Source organism: Barbus barbus (genome assembly GCF_936440315.1).
Source record: "Barbus barbus genome assembly, chromosome: 13".
NCBI classification, from domain to species: Eukaryota; Metazoa; Chordata; class Actinopteri; order Cypriniformes; family Cyprinidae; genus Barbus; species Barbus barbus.
Window position 1 is genome coordinate 10454551 of NC_136741.1, and position 19486 is coordinate 10474036.

Below are 19486 nucleotides of genomic sequence, written 5' to 3' on the forward strand. Positions count from 1 at the left end.
CATAAACTAACCCTTATTGCTGTTTTCAGTTAATGCCAATGAGATCATTATTAAACAAATCATTAAACAAATTACCCAATACTGTACTAATTTTCTACAACTATAGGGTATTATACTACAATACACTACAGTTTACTATAGTAAAAACTAAAGTATACTACAGTATTTATTACAGTTTATCAGTTCACTATAGTTAATACTACAGTAAGCTGTAGCATTCATTAACAACGTGTTATAAATTAACGTTATATATAGTGTACACACTATAGTATGGTTCATAAACAGTACTTACTATAGTATTTTTTCATGTGGGTTGTAATAAAATAAATGGAACCAAAAAACTGTTAATCATCAAGGAGAGTGAGATCAGTTTCTCTCCGAATTTAATCGACGATCTTTAAATATGTGTTTGATATGACGTAATATCTATACCGGCCTATCAGGATCGGGCTCATATGTGAAGGGCGGAGCTTACATGAGCTGCTGCTACAGGGACACCAAGATGGAAATCCAGGGGCTTACTGACACCAAAAACACTCAGTACCAACATGGCGTCCCGCTCCACACGACATTCTCTCAGCAGACAGCAGCTTCTGCGATTCATGCGAGAACACGTCTGACTGAAAATGCGGTCTCAGGTCTTTCGGGATCGCTGGGATTTGAAAGCGACGCCAACAACAGTTACCGGGCCAGATCCTCTCCGCTTCGAGTTGCGGAAAATGGCAGCGCTCTATCTCTTCAAAACAACCATGGTAAGAAATATGAATATGATGTTCAGTCAGGAGATGCAGAACTCGGTGACGTGAATGCGTCCAAACAAAAGGTGTTTAATGAATTAGACTTGCTGCCTTCTGAGTTTGAGAGGGCCGTTGAACACGATGACAACGATCTGCAAATGGCGCTTCCCCTTCTGGACACCGACAGCTGTGAACAAAGATTCACGACAGAGAGGATGCTCAGCAACACCTCTGCCTCCTCAAACAAGAGCCCAGAGGAACTATACGTGGTTTTTAACATAGTGCACAAAGAAGATGACATTAAGGAACGACAAATGAGCTTTCAACACAAAGCTGAAGAGAATGGATCATCATCATTCAAGTCAAAGGCTCTCAGTTCCCCAGTAGATTCAGATGAAAACTTCAACAGAACATCCAAATCGGGATATTTGTCAAGCCTCAGTCATTTAAATTCCCGATCTGAGACAACAGACCTTAATGTTAGACATGAGATCTGTCTTTTGGCAGAGAATAGAGATCCAATATTGTCAGAAGGCTATGCTGGGGGCAGGCAAACGCCAAAGGTCTCTACTGTAGAAATGCTCAGCAATAATTTAGTTGAACATTCAACAGAAGAACTGATGCAGTGTGTCACAAAACATAACAGCCCTGCGTTTGTTCCAGAGCACAGGATTGCACCTGAAATGAGTATCATGGATTATGCAAATCAAGAGTCCAGCAGTAATGGGGACTGTGGTCCTGATGGGACTCCTATACCTGTGCATGAAACGTTCTCTGGGACCATCATGATTAACAATCAAAGTATTATTGTAACTATTGAAAATGGAATCTTGACCCTAGCCTCCCCACCAGAGGGCTACGCTTACAAGGAGGATGGTATGATAAGCTTAAAAGAACATTTGGGAATGAAAGACAATGAAGATCTTGTGCTGCTCAATTATGATGGGGGAAGTAAATCCATTGGGAAAATTAGCAATGTTAACTCAAGTCTACAAAATGAGCCTAAAGCCAGATTCACCGGCAGTGATTCAGAGTTGACTCTAGCTGATGACTGTTCTCTATCAGAAATGGGTGTCACTCTGGACTCTTGCTCATCAATTAAGCAAGAGGAAGGAACCGTTTGTGCTATAGAAGATGATAGTAGTATTTGCCAAAATTCAAAAAGCAAACCAATTACTTGTGAAGAACTACAGCCAATAAACCTATTAACTGTATCAGGTTTGACCAAAAAAGGTTCATTAGTAAAGTATAGATGTCCCCAGCCAGGCTGTTCCAGCACCTTTGATACCAGACAAAATCTCAAAATCCACTTGGTTCTACACACAGAGGACCAGCGTCCCTTCAAGTGCACAGTGGAGGGCTGTGATTGGTCCTTCACAACATCATACAAGCTGAAACGCCACCTGCAGTCTCATGACAAAGTGCGTCCTTATAAATGTGAATGGGAAAATTGTGGTCGCCGCTTCACCACAGTTTACAATCTAAAAGCTCATGTTAAAGCACATGATCAGGAAAATGCATTTATCTGTGAAGTATGCAGTGAGAGTTTTCGCACTGCCACGAGACTCACTAATCATCAAAGAACACACTTTGAACCAGAGAGACCACATAAGTGTGAGTTCCCAGGTGAGTTGAATTGATATCTTGACCAGTTTCTAAGACAAAATTGACAATAAGCAATATTACAGGTAGTAATACCAACTTGATCTTGGTGTTTCTGTGCCTCCTCAGGATGTGAGAAGACCTTCATCACTTTCAGTGCCCTGTTCTCCCACAACAGGACCCACTTCAGAGAAATGGCTCAGTTCACTTGTACTTATCCTGGCTGTGATAAGCGATATGACAAAGCTTGTCGGCTCAAAATACACCTCCGCAGTCACACAGGTGAACAAATAAGCAGATACTTGGAATAAAGTAATATTACTTCAGTTTTCTAACATCCCTCTCTAACTTTTCCTTCCAAGGTGAAAGACCATTTGTTTGTGATTCTGACTCCTGTGGTTGGACTTTCACAAGCATGTCCAAATTGCTCCGGCACAAACGGTAAGGAGCATAAGTTTGACCCTCTTATACCAACAGAATATCTGCAGATATTCACTGAATATCTGCTCTCTCTACTGTTGTCTCAAAATAAAGGCAAAAAAGCTTAAAAATGTAACTTAATTTCAAAATAGTACATATTGTTCAGCATGCTGCTGAGTGATTCATTAGGTGTTGCTCTTCTTTCACAGGAAGCATGATGATGACAGACGGTTTGCGTGTCCAGAGGAAGGCTGTGGGAAATCCTTTACACGGGCAGAGCACTTGAAGGGGCACAGTATCACACACCTGGGTACCAAGCCGTTTGAATGTCCGGTAGAAGGTCAGCATTTATGATGTACAAGAACAACTACTATATGCGTGTTAATAATAGAATAGAGACAAAAATAATATTGATGAGAACAAAGACTCTGGCAATTTTTTTTGGAATCAAAGCCCTTTGAAAACACTGGCTTTAGAGTTCCACTTGCATCTTCAATGCCTCTTCTGAATCTGATGGTGGTCAATGGCATGTGCCAAACTGCTTTTGGTGTGTTATTTTTTTAATTAAGGTCTATTTATGGCAACTAAAAAGATCTGGGCTTAGGGTCATGTTTTCATTTACAGCTGAAAAAAAGAAAAAAGAAACCTATGATTTTTGTACTTGGTTTGTGCTGAATATTCATGCTTGGTGCGAAAGAGCCTTTAGCTGTGTTTAAGCTAAAAATGTTATTTTGTATTGTACAGTGTGTATGAGTCATGAATGTTGTATTTTTAAGATTCTCTATCACTTTCCATATGAAATGTCTGACATTTTTCTTGTGGTGACTACCATAAATGTATTTATCGCAGTGCTGTTTTAGATTGAAGTTTGTAATTGTTATCATTTTGTATGTAAATATTCAGGTTGTAATGCAAAGTTTTCAGCTCGAAGTAGTCTCTACATTCATTCTAAGAAGCACATGCAGGATGGAGTCAGTCTGAGGAGTCGCTGTCCTGTTGCCGATTGCACCAAACACTTCTCATCACGCAGCAGTCTCAAGACACACATGCTTAAACACCACAATCTCAGCCCAGGTACACCCATAAACACAACTTCAGAGATGTATATTATGTAGCAAGACATTAGGCTTTAGTACATGTAAAAATTAAAATTGTGACCCCTTTACTCTCTTGTCCCTCAAAACGCATTTTTCTTTGAAACATAAAAGATTAGCCATGCTGCTCAACTACATAGAACAAAGCAAAAATTACTGCACACTTATTGTATAGTAATAAGCAGAATGGGTATTGCAGAACCTCTTTTTTTGTTTCGTAGAAGGCGGCTAGTATGTCTTTAATTTTGAGGGAAGATAGTATTTAGCTTACTGGGAAAAGTAATTTCTCTTGACAATGACCATAAACCTAGTGCTGGGCTTTAATTTTGTATATTTTAGCAGTACACTTGCTATGGGTCCTGTCATTCTGATTATGTTCTGTTCCTCTTTCTGCAGATGTGCTAAGTCAGTTGGACGACACAACCACTCTCACCCCCAGCAGTGAGCTGACAAGCACTTCACAGGCTGTCAGTGCCCCATCAGGACCTGCAGGAGCTGAACTCAGCAGTCTGGACTTGTCTTCTCTCTTCTCCAGCATCCCTGCATGTCCTGGGACCACCGCTGTAGGCAGTGAAGGCAGTACTGGGGCAGGATCCTTCTCTATGGATATGCCTCTGGTTAACACTGGAATCCTCACAATAGATCCAGCATCAGTCGGCTCGGCCCTTAACGGGGCAAAAACTGTGGATCCTCTCATTTTAGCGGCTGGGCAAGATATGGGCGTACATGTATTAGACACAGGATTGGGCACTGGAGGAGGTGGAGGGGTTTTGCCCCATGCCACGTTGCATTTGGATGATGCACAAACAGTCAACCCAGAAGAGCTGGGAACTCTGACTATTCAAAGTACTGCATCTTCAGAACAGCACCACACTCTGAATTCCTGCAATCCCTTGACTGTAGAATCACCATCTACTCTCACGCCAACTCTTTCTTCATCGCTCACTCAATCTCTTTCCTCACTGACGTCGGCTCTTCCTCCAGCACTCAGTTCCTCTCTTGTTCCTTCTCTCTCCACCCCGTTGTCCTCCATGGCTCTGGCGGCAACCCCTGTACCAGAATTACTCTCTCCGCAGGCAAAAGCTGACCTGCCAGGCAGTGATGCAGCCGTTGGGCCCTTGTTAAGCAGGGTGGAGGTCATGGCTCAGGCAGATGGCAGTAAGGGGATGTGTCAGTTTGTGTTTCCCAGCCACAGTGGATCCTACAGTGAACAGAAAATAACAGAGTTGCCCTCGGTCACCTGCCCTGTTATGGTTAGTAATAAAGAGTTGATCTTGAACTTTCTGAAAATAGAATTTTATTTAATTATTTGTTTAAATGTTCGTTTTTCGGTAATTTTAAAACAAGGTAACCCAAAAGACTAAATGCGTTCTGTTGTCCATCCATTAGGAGAGCAGTGGATCAGCACGCACAGACTATAGGGCCATTCAGCTTGCCAAGAGGAGAAAACAGAAAGGTCCAGGCTCTTCAACATGTTCATCGGAGACTGGCCAAAGAAAGACTAAAGGATCAAAGGGCACCAGCTCTGCTCCACCGACTAATTCAGGTGCTCATTTTGGAGAAGGAGCTGCTACAGGAAATAGTGAGCTACCCATCCGGGATCCGGTGGCAGGCACACAGTTTGTACAGATTCAGCTGCTGCAGGTGAGATGATGGTAGGAAAAAATTTGATAGCGTTCTCACTTCAGTTCTGTATATTGATTTGAGTGTGTTTGTTGTAGGATGACCCTGCTGCTAATGGAGACCTGGCTTTCCATTTGAGTTCACAGACCTCGTGTTCACACTCTCAGCTCACTGTGGATCTGCCTGTCAACATCCTACAGGTTCATACAACTACTAAGCCTCATTATCATTGCACTGCTTTTTATCCTTTGTTTTGTTTGTAGTGGAGTTATTTAATTTATTTGTTCAAGATTTATTTTTGGTGAAATTTAATAAATAGATATGACAGTAGTTGGATTGAACAACTCTGCATTCCCTGCTGGTTGGCATTTTAACTGTTCATTGTCTTGTATAGTTTATAAAAATGCCATTTAACGGATGTCATTACATGTTATTGACATTGTTTCCTAGCTGAAGGTTATATTTATATGGACCATTCTACAGAATTGGTGCAAAATGCTGTCCCACAACCTAAAACACATTTAAAAAGTATTTAAGCATTATCTATTGAAACCCACAATAATAAAATATTTAAATATTAGTAATAATTAAAATATTAGTAAGCTTAATATAAATAAAATCATAATTTATTGGGTACTTTCAGTTGGTAGGTGGCTGTCCTGAACCCTAACCCCTAAATTTCAAATAATATTGAAATAATTTATTTTATTTTATTTTTGCATTGTTGTTTTTAAAAGAAAAATCTTTTTAAAGTTAAAAAAAAAGTTATTTTCTTTGTAAATGATGACATTTTATGTAAAAAAAATTGGGAATATTATCCATAATTGTCACTACCGAAACAGTCACAAACATGTCAGACACATCATTGTTTCGGTAATGACAAAAGGGAACACACAATCCTCATATTTGGGGAAAATAAGCTAAATTTTAGTACAGTTACGTGCTAAATTTTTGTATTTTAGTATGCAAGTTAAAATTCTGTAATGTGATGTGCTCGTTACCAAAACATTGCTGTCACTACCGAAAGTGTGCAGTCATTACCAAAACATGGGATGTTTTGTCAATAATAAAGTATACTGAATTATCAACTAAGATTAAGTTTTTGGTTCAGTGTATATTCAAACTAACAAATGCTTAACTTTGAAATCAGTATGATCAACTTTTTGCCTTTTACAAAGAAAAATTGGATTCAATATACAACAAATCTCATAAATTACACGAAGTATTGGTAAAAATGTAATTATTGATTTACCTCCGGAAAGATTTTATAAAATAGAAGAAAAATTATTTACAAAGTAGATGTTAATGTTTCAATATAACCCTTCTAATTAACTACTTATTACTGTGCTTCGGTAATGACAAATTTGGGGAGAGGACAAATATTCCAAAACTTTCTGAAAATACAATATGAGAATTAACTGCACAATTATTAGAAATGTGTACCTGGGATACTAGTCAATTTGCGTACATAATTTTTTTGGGAAAAATTGCGATTGTGTGCCATAAAATTGTCCCATTGTGTTTTGAAATTTGGTTATTGATACTCTGTTACACAGTATCCTACAAACTAACCTAAATATGATCTCTTGTAGGAACCTACAGTCATGGCTGAAGATGAAAATGGATCTGATAACTCCCAATTCACTGGGAGCACCATCAATTTACAAGACTTGGAGTGATAGTGGAAACAGAAAGTGCTTCTAAAAGACCATCTATGTCAGGTTGTCTCCCCTAAGTCTCTCTCATTCTTTCTCAGATGATCTTGTAACTTTTCTCAGTGCCTCCGCTGGTTTTTATCATTATCTAATTTAAGGAAATCATTGCATTCGTGTTTAATACATGAAGTCAGAATAGTACCGTGTTCCATAAAGATAGCTAATTTGAACAAAAACAACACGCATTTAGTTTTGTTTAATTTTGATCATGTGACTTGCTTGATAAATGCCTGATTTTTCAAAAGGTCATATTTCAGTATAATGATTTGTGAGCACATAAACGATAAATGGCAGTGAACAACATCACTGATCTGCCTCATAACCAGAATAAATACTATTGATCTATGAAAACTTAACTGTTTGTCATGATTGTCATGAACTGTTCATATCTCTTCTGATTTGACCTTAACTTATTTGCCTGATTCACCACTATAAAACAAAGTTGTTTTGATGCCTATTTTTGTATGGCTTTGTAAAGTGCAGATATAGTTATGTTTCATGTTTGTGGAAGAAAAAAAAAATGTTTGTTCTACTTTTTATAAAATAATGCAGTTAAAATGCATTTATTAGGTTTGGTTTACTTCAGAACAGGTTAATAAAATTTTACATTTAAATCAAACTTCTGACTTTTTGTGTCTGCAAATATTTATTTTATGAGTTTTACAAGATTTCACAAGTTCATGATTCATACATTCATTAACGTTAATATCGTTTAAAAACATTTAAGCCTTGCAAAAACAAGGATTGAAAATATACTTGATTTCACCTACTATCTACAGAAATACATTTGTATCAACATGCTCATTTTAACTGAAGAAATACAGGAACTCTTCATTCTCCCGTTCTGTAGCTTCAGTGTTTTTGTTTGTCTGATGTTTGCGGACTGGAGGCTGAGAGCGTGGCATCAGCTTCTTGACAGACTAAAAGAAAGCAGAAAGCATTTTTTCACTCCTTGTTTCAAAAATAATATCAGTCATTTAAAGATGTTATAAGATAAGAAATAATTTGAGACAATTTGTATTATGTAAACATTCTTTAACCTTCCCCGGTGAAGAAATTACTAGTAATCTGAATTACGTAATCGGATTCAAAAATGTATGTACTTGTAATTAGATTATATTTAAAATACTAGCATAATTAAACAGAAAATTTGAAGGCCATACAGCATTGAATTTACAAAATAATTTCTCTACATTTCAATATTACATTACCCAATTCACATTAGTTCTTATTTGCATGTAATGCAGGTATTCCCAAACTTTTTTGGCAGCTGAACCTCTTTCACCTAAAATATTTGCTTGAAGAACCCCTGAGATTTTAAGGTAACAAGTTGGTAATTAGGAAACACATTTGCATGCTCATAGTTCTCTGAAGCTGGTTAATGGTCACATGACATGCAAGTAAATATAAAAGTAAAAAAAAAAAATGTCATTGTTATTTTAAAATGATTTATTTTAACTTTACATTTTATCATTTAATTATTAGCTTTTTTTATTAAACTTAAAACCTTGGTTGATCAGGACATTGGACCACACTGTCCCAGTGAGTTAATAAAGAGAATGCAGGATCGATACTATTATTCCTAAACACCAAACTAAATTTTAGATTGTATTGTGATTCTGTCGCAATGTAATGAATGCTTTAGGAAAGTTGTTTCCATCCAAAGTTGCAAATTTAACTTTTTGCACAAAATTAGGTTATCATATTACACATTTTTGAATAAAGCATTGTTTCCATCCAGAAAGAAAGTAACTTCCTGATAAACTGGTGCCAAATATCACTAAGAAAAATGTCATTTGCTCTAGTAGGAGAAGCCACTGTGGGGCTATTTCAGATATAATAAATGACTTGTGTCTCACAGACATTGGCTCAGGCGTTTCAGAATGACCAAAAAACATTTCAGATGCTGCTCAATGAGATCGCTCCACTAGTTAGTCCAGTTATGCCATCCCATCATGCAAATTCATGTAACTTTTCATGTAACGCAACAAGGAATCTATTCGGTTAATGTGTTTACATTGTAGTTTATGCACACGTTTTATGTCTCAATTGAGCACAAACAGTTTTTAGAATTTATGCACATCTTAGTTGTTTCCATCCAGCATTTGTTATGCAATATCACAAAATTAAACATTAAAAGAGGTGGATGGAAATATATAACTAAAGAGGCACTGAAGAATGGCGGTTACAAATTTGGACATGACCTGTAAACTTGCAACTAGAGTAAAGTTTTGTTGTTTTTTTTACAGGAGAGAGGATGGTAAACAGCCATAAAGTTGTGGAAAAATAAACATGAACCCTTTTTTAAGTTACATGTATGGGCTTTTTTTAAATGCCTTTATTGAGATAGGAGAGTAGAGAGCAGATAAAATGTTTGCCGACAAATATGACCCCTTTAATAGTGACAAACATTTGCAATATGATTTTATGCCAAAGGTAAATTAGACAACATTTGTTGTGGTAAAACTTATGTTTCTTGTCTTTTTCTTACCGTTTTCTTAATCTGAGCCTGAGATCTTTCCAGGGCTTTTTTCTGTCTTTCCTCCTGTTGTTTCATCTGCAAATATATCTTCTCATCACGCAGCCTAAACAGTAAAAAGAAGTTGAAGAACATGTTAGATACAGGTGATTCTGTTGCTGGTTTAATGTAGATCTGCACTACTATGCAAAAGTCTTAAGTCACTAGTATTTTTATCAACAAAAATGGTTTTAAAAATGGTCAGTTATTTCTATCTTTTGCTGTAGTGTGTCAGTAGGAAATATCAATTTATATCTTTTGCCATTAATTGTAATAATCCAGTGAGATTTTTGTTTGCACAAGGAGTCTGACAACAGCCAGTGCTCCACACAGAGATCTGATCTCATCATCATCCAGTCTGTCTGGGTGAATCAGAAAAAAATGAGACGGACTAAATCCCGAAGAACTGTGGCAACATCTCCAAGATGCTTCAAGAAACCTACAACGCTACAGTACTGTGAAACGTTTTAGGCACTTGTGTAAAAATGTTGTAAATTGAGGATCCATTCAAAAATAATGTCATAAATAGATTGTATGTACCAACAATTAACTTCTATTAACTAAATTAAGTTAACTATTTAATTAAATTAAATATTTCTTTACACACTACAGCAAAAGATAGAAATAAATGACTGGCCATTTTTTGTTTGTGAAAATACTAGTGGCCTAAGACTTTTGCACAGTAGTGTAGATCTGGATGTGGTCACCTCATTCTCCTCTCTTTCTCTTTGGCACGTTCAGCTATACTCATTTGGTCTTTTGGAATCATATCTGCATTTTCCAGAAGCTCCCCCAGTTTTTCCTCAATGGCTGTGAGCATCTGCAAAGTGGTCAGGTTCGCCTCCGTCTCCCCCACACAGCAGTGGTACACCTCCTCCACCTTCAGGCTCAATGTGTCAAGAGTCTTGTCCTGGAGACAAGGTACAAGGACTTGTATTCTAAGGTCACTAGACATGTTTATCAAATGACACGTTACTGTCCAATGATTTATCAAAGATTGTAACAGAGCAACTTGTTTCTAGAAGCAATGCGTAGCACTCATGTTTTATTAGAATTTAGAAGAAAAAAAGCATTTTAGACAAATATTTAACTTTTGATACAAGACTATAACAGCACAACTGCTTTACAGTTACTTCCGACACAGTTGGATGTATGCCATGTTTTAGAAGTATCTAGAACCTTCATACATTTTTATCAGAGTGTTTTAAATCTTTTAAGAGGACATCTTGAATTGACTTGCAAACTGCTAGTGTTTGGCTGTTTTTAAGTTCACACCTTTAAATCCTATAAAATCAACAGTCTTGCTGACTGTTGCCAGAATGGAGAACATTTTTTAGGTAAAATCTTGACTCCAGGGCTGTACTTGTCTATGTAACAAGTTATTTGTGGCAGTTCGTGTCATTCTCCTACTTCAGGGTGCGATTGTTCCCTTGAAGACCATACCCGTACATTGTTGGATCTGGCTCAACAAGTGCCCTTACTACCTTTAATCGAACTGGATTAAATGAACAGTTCAAATCACTATTCTCCATTGGCTGTCCACTTGGGAGTTTATGGAGAAAGATCACACAAAACAAGGGGAGTCCACTTTTAGCTATTATGTCGCCCGCAGTTGGAACCAGCTTCCAGTAGAGATCAGATGTGCTAAAACATTAGCCACATTTAAATCCAGACTCAAAACTCCTCTGTTTAGCTGTGCATTTGTTGAATGAGCACTGTGCTACATCCGAACTGATTGCACTGTATTTTATTTTAAATCAATTTTTATATCGTTTTAAAAGTTTAAACAGAAGGCTGTGATGGTAAAGAGAATGTGGGCAAAGACAGACAAGTGTGTTGGTTAATCAAAGTAGGACCTCTGAGTTCTATTTGTGTGGTTTATGATGGTCAAAGTAAGTAGGGGGTGAAGTAGTGGAATAGTTAGGTGTTTTGGAAGGCTTTTTCACTTAGTGCGGAAGAGTTTGAACAAACCTTGAGAATGTTTGTTTTTAAATTCCTTGTTTTAATTGTGATTATCAGTGTTGGGGAAAGTTACTTTTAAAAGTAATGCATTACAATATTGCATTACTCCCTAAAAAAGTAACTAATTACATTACTTAGCTACTTTTTATGGAAAGTAATGCGTTACGTTACTTTTTAAATATGAGCAGGGCTTGATTGTTTTTAATACAAGAAGTTCTAATCATAGCAAGTGTTAAAGCCCTTTCACACCAAAAAGTGTAATGAATAAACCTCAAAGTAAATTCACGTCTGTAAAGAACGCACGAGAAGAAAGTTCAACACTCTTTGGCAATAAAAAAAACAATGAAGCACAATTGTTAGTTTATTGAACTGGATCATCAAAGGTCAGCAGCAAAGACATTGGTTAATAAAATGGGATTAGATACATTTGTGTTGTTTAACATATTTAATTATTGCAGTTTGCATCATATTCTGAGTTTGCATTTCACTGTTTTAATTCATTTTGATGAATACTAAATCTGATTTTTGCGAGTGGGATTCACATTTAGTCTAGAACTACAGTAACAGCATGACACAGCGCACTGTCAGTCAATAAATGGGGAAAAAGTAACTGGCGTTATATATTTTCTTGTAAATTAAAAAGTAATGCGTTACTTTACTAGTTACTTGAAAAAGTAATATTATTACGTAACTCGCGTTACTTGTAATGCGTTACCCCCAACACTGGTGATTATTATTTTTTTAATGACTATATTACTTCCTTTTATGTAAAGCACTTTGAATTACCACTGTGTATGAAATGTGCTATATAGATAAACTTGCCTTGCCTTATTACTATTGCAACTTATTATGTATCAGATCAGATCTAAACAGGCTGCCAAAGTTACCATGTTAACGTGTGAGATTAATTAGATATTAAATATGATTAACACTGCATTTTAAAAAAAAAAAATTCTTAAACCTTACAGGCATATTTATTAATAAAAGTTCTACCAAGGTGAAATGTCAGTGACTTAATCACACTGTTAATGAAAAACAGTGGACTTCTGCAGACTAGTGGCAAAAATGTTTATTATTCAGAAACTGAATGCATTACATTTGGATGGGAAAATATTCAGTATATTATGAAATTTTCAGAATTCAAAATTTAGGAACACAGAAAACATGATGAATTGTTTTAATCAACAGGTGTTTTGTTTGTCAATGAAAGTTACAAAGAAAATGACAAAGTAGGACAACAAAAGACAAATATCTTACCTGGTCCTCTGGTTTGTACTGTTCAAAGTTGAACAGTTTGGCTTTCATTTCCAGCTCTGCTGCCCTCTCTTTCTCCCTCTGAATGGTATCAGTCATGATATCAATCTGCTCTTTCAGCTGCTTTGACTCAGACTCCCTGTAAAAACAAACAAATAGCATTTTTTTACAGGAATAAATTTACGAAAACATCTATGTTGGTGCACACAAGTACACACATGTTTTTTCGAGTCAGTTCAGCATTCTGTCTGAACTCCTCAAAAGCCTCTTCTGTCTCTCTAGTGTTTTGGATGAGGGAAAGGTTCTGCTCTTCCAGCTCAGTCATTAGATTCAACAGATCCTGAGGTTCTTTGAAGAACATCTCTGGGTCCTCCTGAAGGAGACATCACAGTGATCATTTCAAAAAAGTAGGTCCTAAAAAGTAGTAGTTGCTTGAATGGTGCAAGACCCAGAAAAAAAATATAGGCTAACTGTCAGTGGTGTCTAAGAGTGTTTAAAATTTAGAGAATAAGATAATCTTTCTAAGAATTTTCTTTTTAAAAACGTTCTCTTTACAGAAGGGATATATTAAATTCATTATAAATGTGCATTACATTTATTATATTAACAAATGAATAGAAAAAATAAAAACTGAGCATAATTACATTGATCTATAGTGTAAGATTATTTTACACATTTATAATACAACCCTTAAAAAAGAGAGCGAATCGGCACTGAAAAAACATTATATTTATATTACAGTTAAATATTACTAAATAGCAACACATACTGCATTATATATGCTGCCTGATCAGCCCTTAATGGAGAAAGCTGCTGTTTGCTGGCAGATGGTGTAGTTATTGCATCTACCAGCAGAGGCTGACAGGACCATGCTATCCAACCAAACCCTGACTCCTACATTTTTCAGGTTAGTAGCTTCAGGCATGAAATATAAATGTGTAACACTTTACAACTATGAATAATAAACTGGCTACTTAATTCAACAGAATGTTAGTGGATATTAACCTCACAATCCGAGCTGTCAGTCCCAGGTGCAGATCTAAAGTGAAAACAAAGCATTATTAATAAGTCACTAAACATGCAAAGCTATGCATTTAATATTATGGTTTACATGTACATTTTGCTGCTCTGATGGCTGGACTTCACACTTTGTCTAGATGAAGCCCTGGCCTCCTGAGAAGATGAGAAACCACGAGCCACTCGTCTTTCTCCACCTATATGTATAAGAAAAAAACAAAAGACAATCTGTTAAAATCCCAAAGCAAATAAATGACAAAGTAATATTTACACCTGTGTCTTCTATTCATTTTATATTTTGTACTTTGCTCTCAAACATACATGTCATTTTAAAAAGCTTGTAAAGTTGCCAACATACGCTTGCTGCCTTCTGCTGTCTTTCTTTCTTTGTTCTTTTTGATTTTTTCTGCCTGTTTTTCATCCCTCTCAGTATTTGTGGAGACAGTAGAGTGCCTACTCTTGGATCTCTGTTTCTCCTGCCATTCTGGGGGCGACAGCATCAGCAGAAACTCTTTATACTTTTTATACTCCTTCAGGATGTCCTCATACTTAGAGATGTCACTAAAATCAAAGGGTAAGTGGAGAAAAAAGATAAACAACCCTGTTGAAACGATTTTGGAAAGCATCTAATCAAACTATTAGTTTATACCTCTTGATTGCCACCATTTTGGAAGTTATCTTCTTGATCTCAGCTACTTTCTCCAGCTTCACCTTGGTCTCCTGCTCAGCACTGAACAGTATTTGATGGTTTTATTAAGATAAATGTAAGCCACATATTCTGCTGTGTTCATGCATTTCCAAGTAAAAACACCATTTCCTATTTATGTTCATTTTTTTAAATCTAAACATTAATTCAAGCATGGTACTTTTAAGGTAGCAACACAATTGTAATGACATCACTTTTTTTATATATATAATGTTTTTTAAGTGAAGTTTGTAGAACTGGTACATTTTGATAGCTTCCACCGAATTCTTGTCATTTTCTTTTAGGAATTCTTCAAACAAGATGGCGTCATCTTCCAAGAACTTCTCAGCTTTTGTCAATTTCGCCTCTTCTTCTGCAGCCGTTTGCTCCAGTAGCTGTATCTCTCCTTTCTTTACTGCCAGAGAATACTACAAATTTGAGAGATTGTGTACAAAAACAATCATACACAGAAGAATAGAGGACAAAATTAGTAAATAAAAATCAGTCAATCAGTCAAAAATTCAGCAAATTTTCCACCCAGCTACTAGCTGAGAACTAGAAAAACAAAACTGCATCTTACCTCAAGTAAGAAGAGCTCACGTTTCTTAGTGATATATTCATTCATGCCTCCTTTATCAATATTAGGGTCTAATAAAATCAGAATAACAATAGTACTTTTAGGCAAAAATGTAAATTTACTTGCTGTGGGCTTACATGTGGGTCATTCTGTGTCAACTCAACCACAGGTTTTACACAGACCTTTTTACGTCTATAAGTAAAATCTGTTGACTTTAGCATTCTTTATACGTCATTATACATCAATTAGTAATCTTTGTTGTATTATCTATCAATGGTGACAGTTCAAATATGGGAAAAAGCATTTTCTTTCCTTAAGTTTACATGCCTGTAACTCAGGACGTATTAAACATATCTCAATATCCTTTTAGATTTTAGTTTTTAAAGAATTGTTCTATAGGTATCTTCATTTTTAAGGCCTTACATGGTTCATTTCCAAAGATATAGGGATTTTGATGGGGCTCCCTGAGTAAACTGTTAAATTGTACACTTTTAGTGGTCAAAAACCAAATGTGGGTCACTTTGCATACAGCTGATACTGCTCTTTGTCTGAAAGTGTTCAAATTGAAAATATATCTTGTTTCCCTCTATCACAGGGGTTCCCAAACTCGTTCCTGGAGCCTCCCCAACACTGCACATGTTGCATGTCTCCTTTGTTGTGATTGATTAAGGAGGCATGCAAAATGTGCAGTGTTGGGGGATGCTCCAGGAACGACTTTGGGAACCCCTGCTCTATCAAACTCAAATCAAGAATTATTAAAGATATCTTAATATCCTTTTAGATTCTTAATTAACTTTTTTTCATAATCTTAATTTTTAAAGCCCTATATGTTTCGGTCCCAGAGATATGGAGATCTCAATGTGACTAGGTGCCCAAATTGTTGAATTTTACCCATTTTCAGTGGTAGAAAACCAAATGTGGGTCACGTTGCATACAGCTGTTACTTACTGTATTTAAAGAAAAATGTCTGAAAAACAAGTAATATTGAAAGAAAAAATGTATCTTGCTTCCCTCAATCAAAACAGAACAGAACATAGAACATACCTCTCTGAGTGACAAAATGTTATTTTTCTAATTCTGAATCAGAAAAGGAGATTCTAATTCTTAAACAATCCAGGTGAAGAGAATCTTGGTTTATTGATGGGAATACAATGTGTGGGGAGAACAACCGTACTTCTCTAGGAGGCATGAAAATGATTTCAAACATGTAGTTAACTTATAATACTGCATATCTGAACTCCTGGTAGCTTCAGAAGCTGTTCAAATGAACAAAATCCCCTCTTCCAATTATCCATGAAACTGATTCAAATATAGGATCTAATGAAGAGGCTGCTGATAGCAAGTTAATGTTCCTCAACTTGACCACTCCGACAGGTTATGTTCAATGTAATTGTTTTGAAAGAGACAAACAATATACAATTCTAGTTTCAACATTCGTTATTCTGACATTCCTTTTTAAAATAAAAAAGTATGAGCTGTATGCAAAGTGACACGCATTTGTTTTTTGACCACTGAAAAATAGCACAATTTAACAATTTAAATAAAGATCCCAATATCTCTGGAAAAGAACCACATAGGGCCCTAAAAATGAAAACGAAAATAAGGATGCTGCCATCTTTCTACAGTTATTTTTACCCCCCTGTAACCTGGCATCAAGTCTTACGTGAAAATTGTCATTTTGACCCCTTCTCCAAAACAGTGGATTACTCAGTAAATATACATCCATGACATTTAATATTCATCACAATGTTTGTCTTTCTTAAGAAAAAAAAATATGAACAAAAAAAAAAATTTGAGCTGGGAAGGTTTCTGAAATTTGGTTGATTTGACACGGAAGGACCCATGTTTGATGTGGTATGGTGTGGCTCACCTTTCATAGATACCCTCCATGCGGGTGTAATTTGGAGCTGTCCATGAGTATGTGTGACTGGTATGTTACTCTCCTCTTTCAGTTCCTTCCTCAGTTTGGTTTGTCCTGCCCTTGTTCTGCCTGCAAATGTCAACTTCTCATGGACAGGTAAGGCCAACTTACTTTGGTGCTCCTGCCATAACAGAGTGCATAATTTCATGTTTGCATCTGTTTTATTATTATTATTATTTTATTTTATTCCTGTTGGACAAATTATGTTTTTAGTGTTGAGCAACTGTACTCTAGCTTGTGCTTTTAACTTCTAGCACATCTCCAGACTCCAGTTAGATGCATCCCAGATGTAACCCAATATTCAAGACTGTGGTGACCAGATATCATTGAATTACCCATTTTCGTTCACTATTCTAGATGTTTAATACCTCCCTCATTACAGATGACAGATCGCACATCTTTAATGTATTGTATCAATGTATTAAATGATACAAACCAGCTTCCTCTGAGATTTTTCTTTGTTCCTCATCTGGAAAACATCGTTGTGTTCAGGGATTTTGAATGGGTTTACATCACTGCTTTCTAAATCAGACACACATGCATACTCCATCACAAGGATATTTCAGTGACATAACAGTTTTTACACAGAGCGAATATATATGTATATATACTTTTTTCAATGTTATCAAATTTCAGTGTATATTTTCTGAAACAGCTATAACGCATCCATTAATCATTGTTAGCCTAATCATTACTAATTATACAGGCTAATTATTTCTAGATTCAAGACATGCATATAGTTCCAGTGAGGTCTCTGCGGATGCTAATCACGTTAATACAGAAAAATATTTGACAGAATACACCAGTAATTTAATCGTATTCATTCTTACTCTCTGTTCATAAAGTCATGTATGAAATCTGTATCTTACTGTGTGCTGATGATTCAGTTGAGGACATGTTGCTCCTGCGGCAAATAACTATTTAGATCAAAGAAAATCTGCGTTCCCTTGAGTGAAATCGGAAGCTTCTGTAGGGACTCCTGGTTTGTCCGGGATAGTTTAAAGCCTCTGTCTCTTCATGCAAAATAGCTACTCTGCCCAGTGCGTTTGTAAAGTATTGATTTTTAGAACTGAATGATCTATAAACCCTAAACCTGCAGATGGATCACAACGAAAGCTGCTCGGATGAGTCAGTCTGAAGACACTTTTCCCTTGTTGCGTTTTTGGTTGCCCTGACAACTTTACATTCTTTCCACGAAAAGTAGGTGGCAGTATTGTACAAGATTCGTCGTGGTACGCGCGCCTCCATGTGGTTCGATTCAGGAAATTAAAGGCATAATATGTAACATTTTCTTAATAAAATATCCAAAAATTACTTTCACAGTGTATATATTTCATGCAGTGGTGTACTTACGTTATTCCAAAAGTTCCCAGGGATTTGTAAATCCAGAGAATGTTTATTTTATTTTAAATAATGGCTAGGCCCTGGTCATTGTCGAAAATCAATGACGTAATATCCGCACTATCCCCAGTTTCCGTTTGTAGAAACTATGGCAACACACTGACACAAATGCTGCTGTAAAGTTAAACTAAATGCATTACGGCTGTTTCGAATAAAATGAAAATGAAATGAAACGCGTTGACCGTTGCATTAAATTTAGATCTGAACAATGTTGAAATGCACAATAATTTTTTTGTGTTTTTACAGTATTGCGCATTATAACCAATCACACACGAGTCTGCTGATCTTATGAATGCAATGGCCAATCAGAGGCGTTCAGATGAGTATTAAATAAGAAAGAAATCTTGATGCTATTCGAATGCTAAAACTAACATTTTAAATCAATTAAAAAGTGAACAGGAAGACAGTGAAGGAGGGCCAGTATTGGTGTAATGTATTCTCGCTTTTGCATTCCTGTTAACAAACAAGCAGAAGCATTCTGTACCATCTGCAAACATGTGAGGGAGGCCTGGTTAATACCCACATAAAGGCCATTAAAGAAGTTCAGGCAGGTCAAGATAACAATAAACATGTATAACCCTTTCAACATCATTAAAACACTTGACTTTGGATAATTGCTTCAACTGGAAAAGCTAGTTTAATAACTGGTTTAATCTGTTTATCCACTTTAAAGTCAGTAATGCAGATTTATGCTTTTATAGGACCAAGATCTAGATAAGAGGACATCTAGATTAAGGCCATCCAGGCTGTAATATCCATAAACCAGTCCCTCTATGGTGCTATGAAATTGACATCTTTCCATTTCAAAGACAGAGAAAGTTGTGTATCATCTGCATACCAGTGAAACGAGATGCCATACTTCCTCCAAATAAGGGATGCATATATAAGGACAACAGGATAGGTCCGAGAATGAATCCTTGAGGGACTCCACACAAGAGAGATGGTGAGGAGGACACAAAA

At 36.4% G+C, this 19486-nt stretch overlaps 2 protein-coding genes across 4 annotated transcripts; one reads left to right on the plus strand and one right to left on the minus strand.

Annotated features, from left to right (window-relative positions):
• The first annotated feature begins 472 nt into the window (after positions 1–472).
• LOC306879052 (zinc finger protein ZXDC-like) lies at positions 473–9502 on the plus strand. 2 transcript variants are annotated; one of them, XM_079431738.1, is made up of 10 exons: positions 480–2363; positions 2469–2621; positions 2702–2780; positions 2969–3099; positions 3663–3833; positions 4250–5106; positions 5243–5497; positions 5575–5676; positions 7069–7197; positions 9441–9502. In XM_079431738.1, exons 1-9 carry the CDS (start codon positions 503–505, stop codon positions 7153–7155), a joined length of 3696 nt encoding a protein of 1231 aa, XP_079287864.1. In that variant the 5' UTR covers positions 480–502; the 3' UTR covers positions 7156–7197; positions 9441–9502. The 2 variants fall into 2 exon arrangements, with proteins under 2 accessions (XP_079287863.1, XP_079287864.1); XM_079431737.1 differs by lacking the exon at positions 9441–9502 and having other exon boundaries at positions 473–2363; positions 7069–8593.
• LOC306879053 (cilia- and flagella-associated protein 100-like) lies at positions 7816–18579 on the minus strand. 2 transcript variants are annotated; one of them, XM_079431740.1, is made up of 14 exons: positions 18479–18579; positions 17562–17647; positions 17075–17246; positions 15208–15275; positions 14892–15055; positions 14592–14672; positions 14301–14503; positions 14043–14139; positions 13931–13964; positions 13144–13298; positions 12929–13064; positions 10417–10619; positions 9683–9776; positions 7816–8111 (listed from the first exon to the last, which is right to left on the minus strand). In XM_079431740.1, exons 2-14 carry the CDS (start codon positions 17592–17594, stop codon positions 7998–8000), a joined length of 1554 nt encoding a protein of 517 aa, XP_079287866.1. In that variant the 5' UTR covers positions 17595–17647; positions 18479–18579; the 3' UTR covers positions 7816–7997. The 2 variants fall into 2 exon arrangements, with proteins under 2 accessions (XP_079287866.1, XP_079287865.1); XM_079431739.1 differs by lacking the exon at positions 18479–18579 and adding an exon at positions 17995–18324.
• Between the last annotated feature and the right edge of the window lie 907 nt (positions 18580–19486).

Coding starts and splice junctions, on each gene's coding strand:
- LOC306879052 (XM_079431737.1), top strand. CDS start 476: ATGAGCTGCTGCTACAGGGACACCAAGATGGAAATCCAGGGGCTTACT. Junction 3,100..3,662: donor GTTTGAATGTCCGGTAGAAG/GTCAGCATTTAT, acceptor GTAAATATTCAG/GTTGTAATGCAAAGTTTTCA. Junction 5,498..5,574: donor TACAGATTCAGCTGCTGCAG/GTGAGATGATGG, acceptor TGTTTGTTGTAG/GATGACCCTGCTGCTAATGG.
- LOC306879053 (XM_079431739.1), bottom strand. CDS start 18,022: ATGTCCTCAACTGAATCATCAGCACACA. Junction 14,504..14,591: donor AAAATGGTGGCAATCAAGAG/GTATAAACTAAT, acceptor CTTTGATTTTAG/TGACATCTCTAAGTATGAGG. Junction 13,299..13,930: donor CTGACAGCTCGGATTGTGAG/GTTAATATCCAC, acceptor TGTCTCCTTCAG/GAGGACCCAGAGATGTTCTT.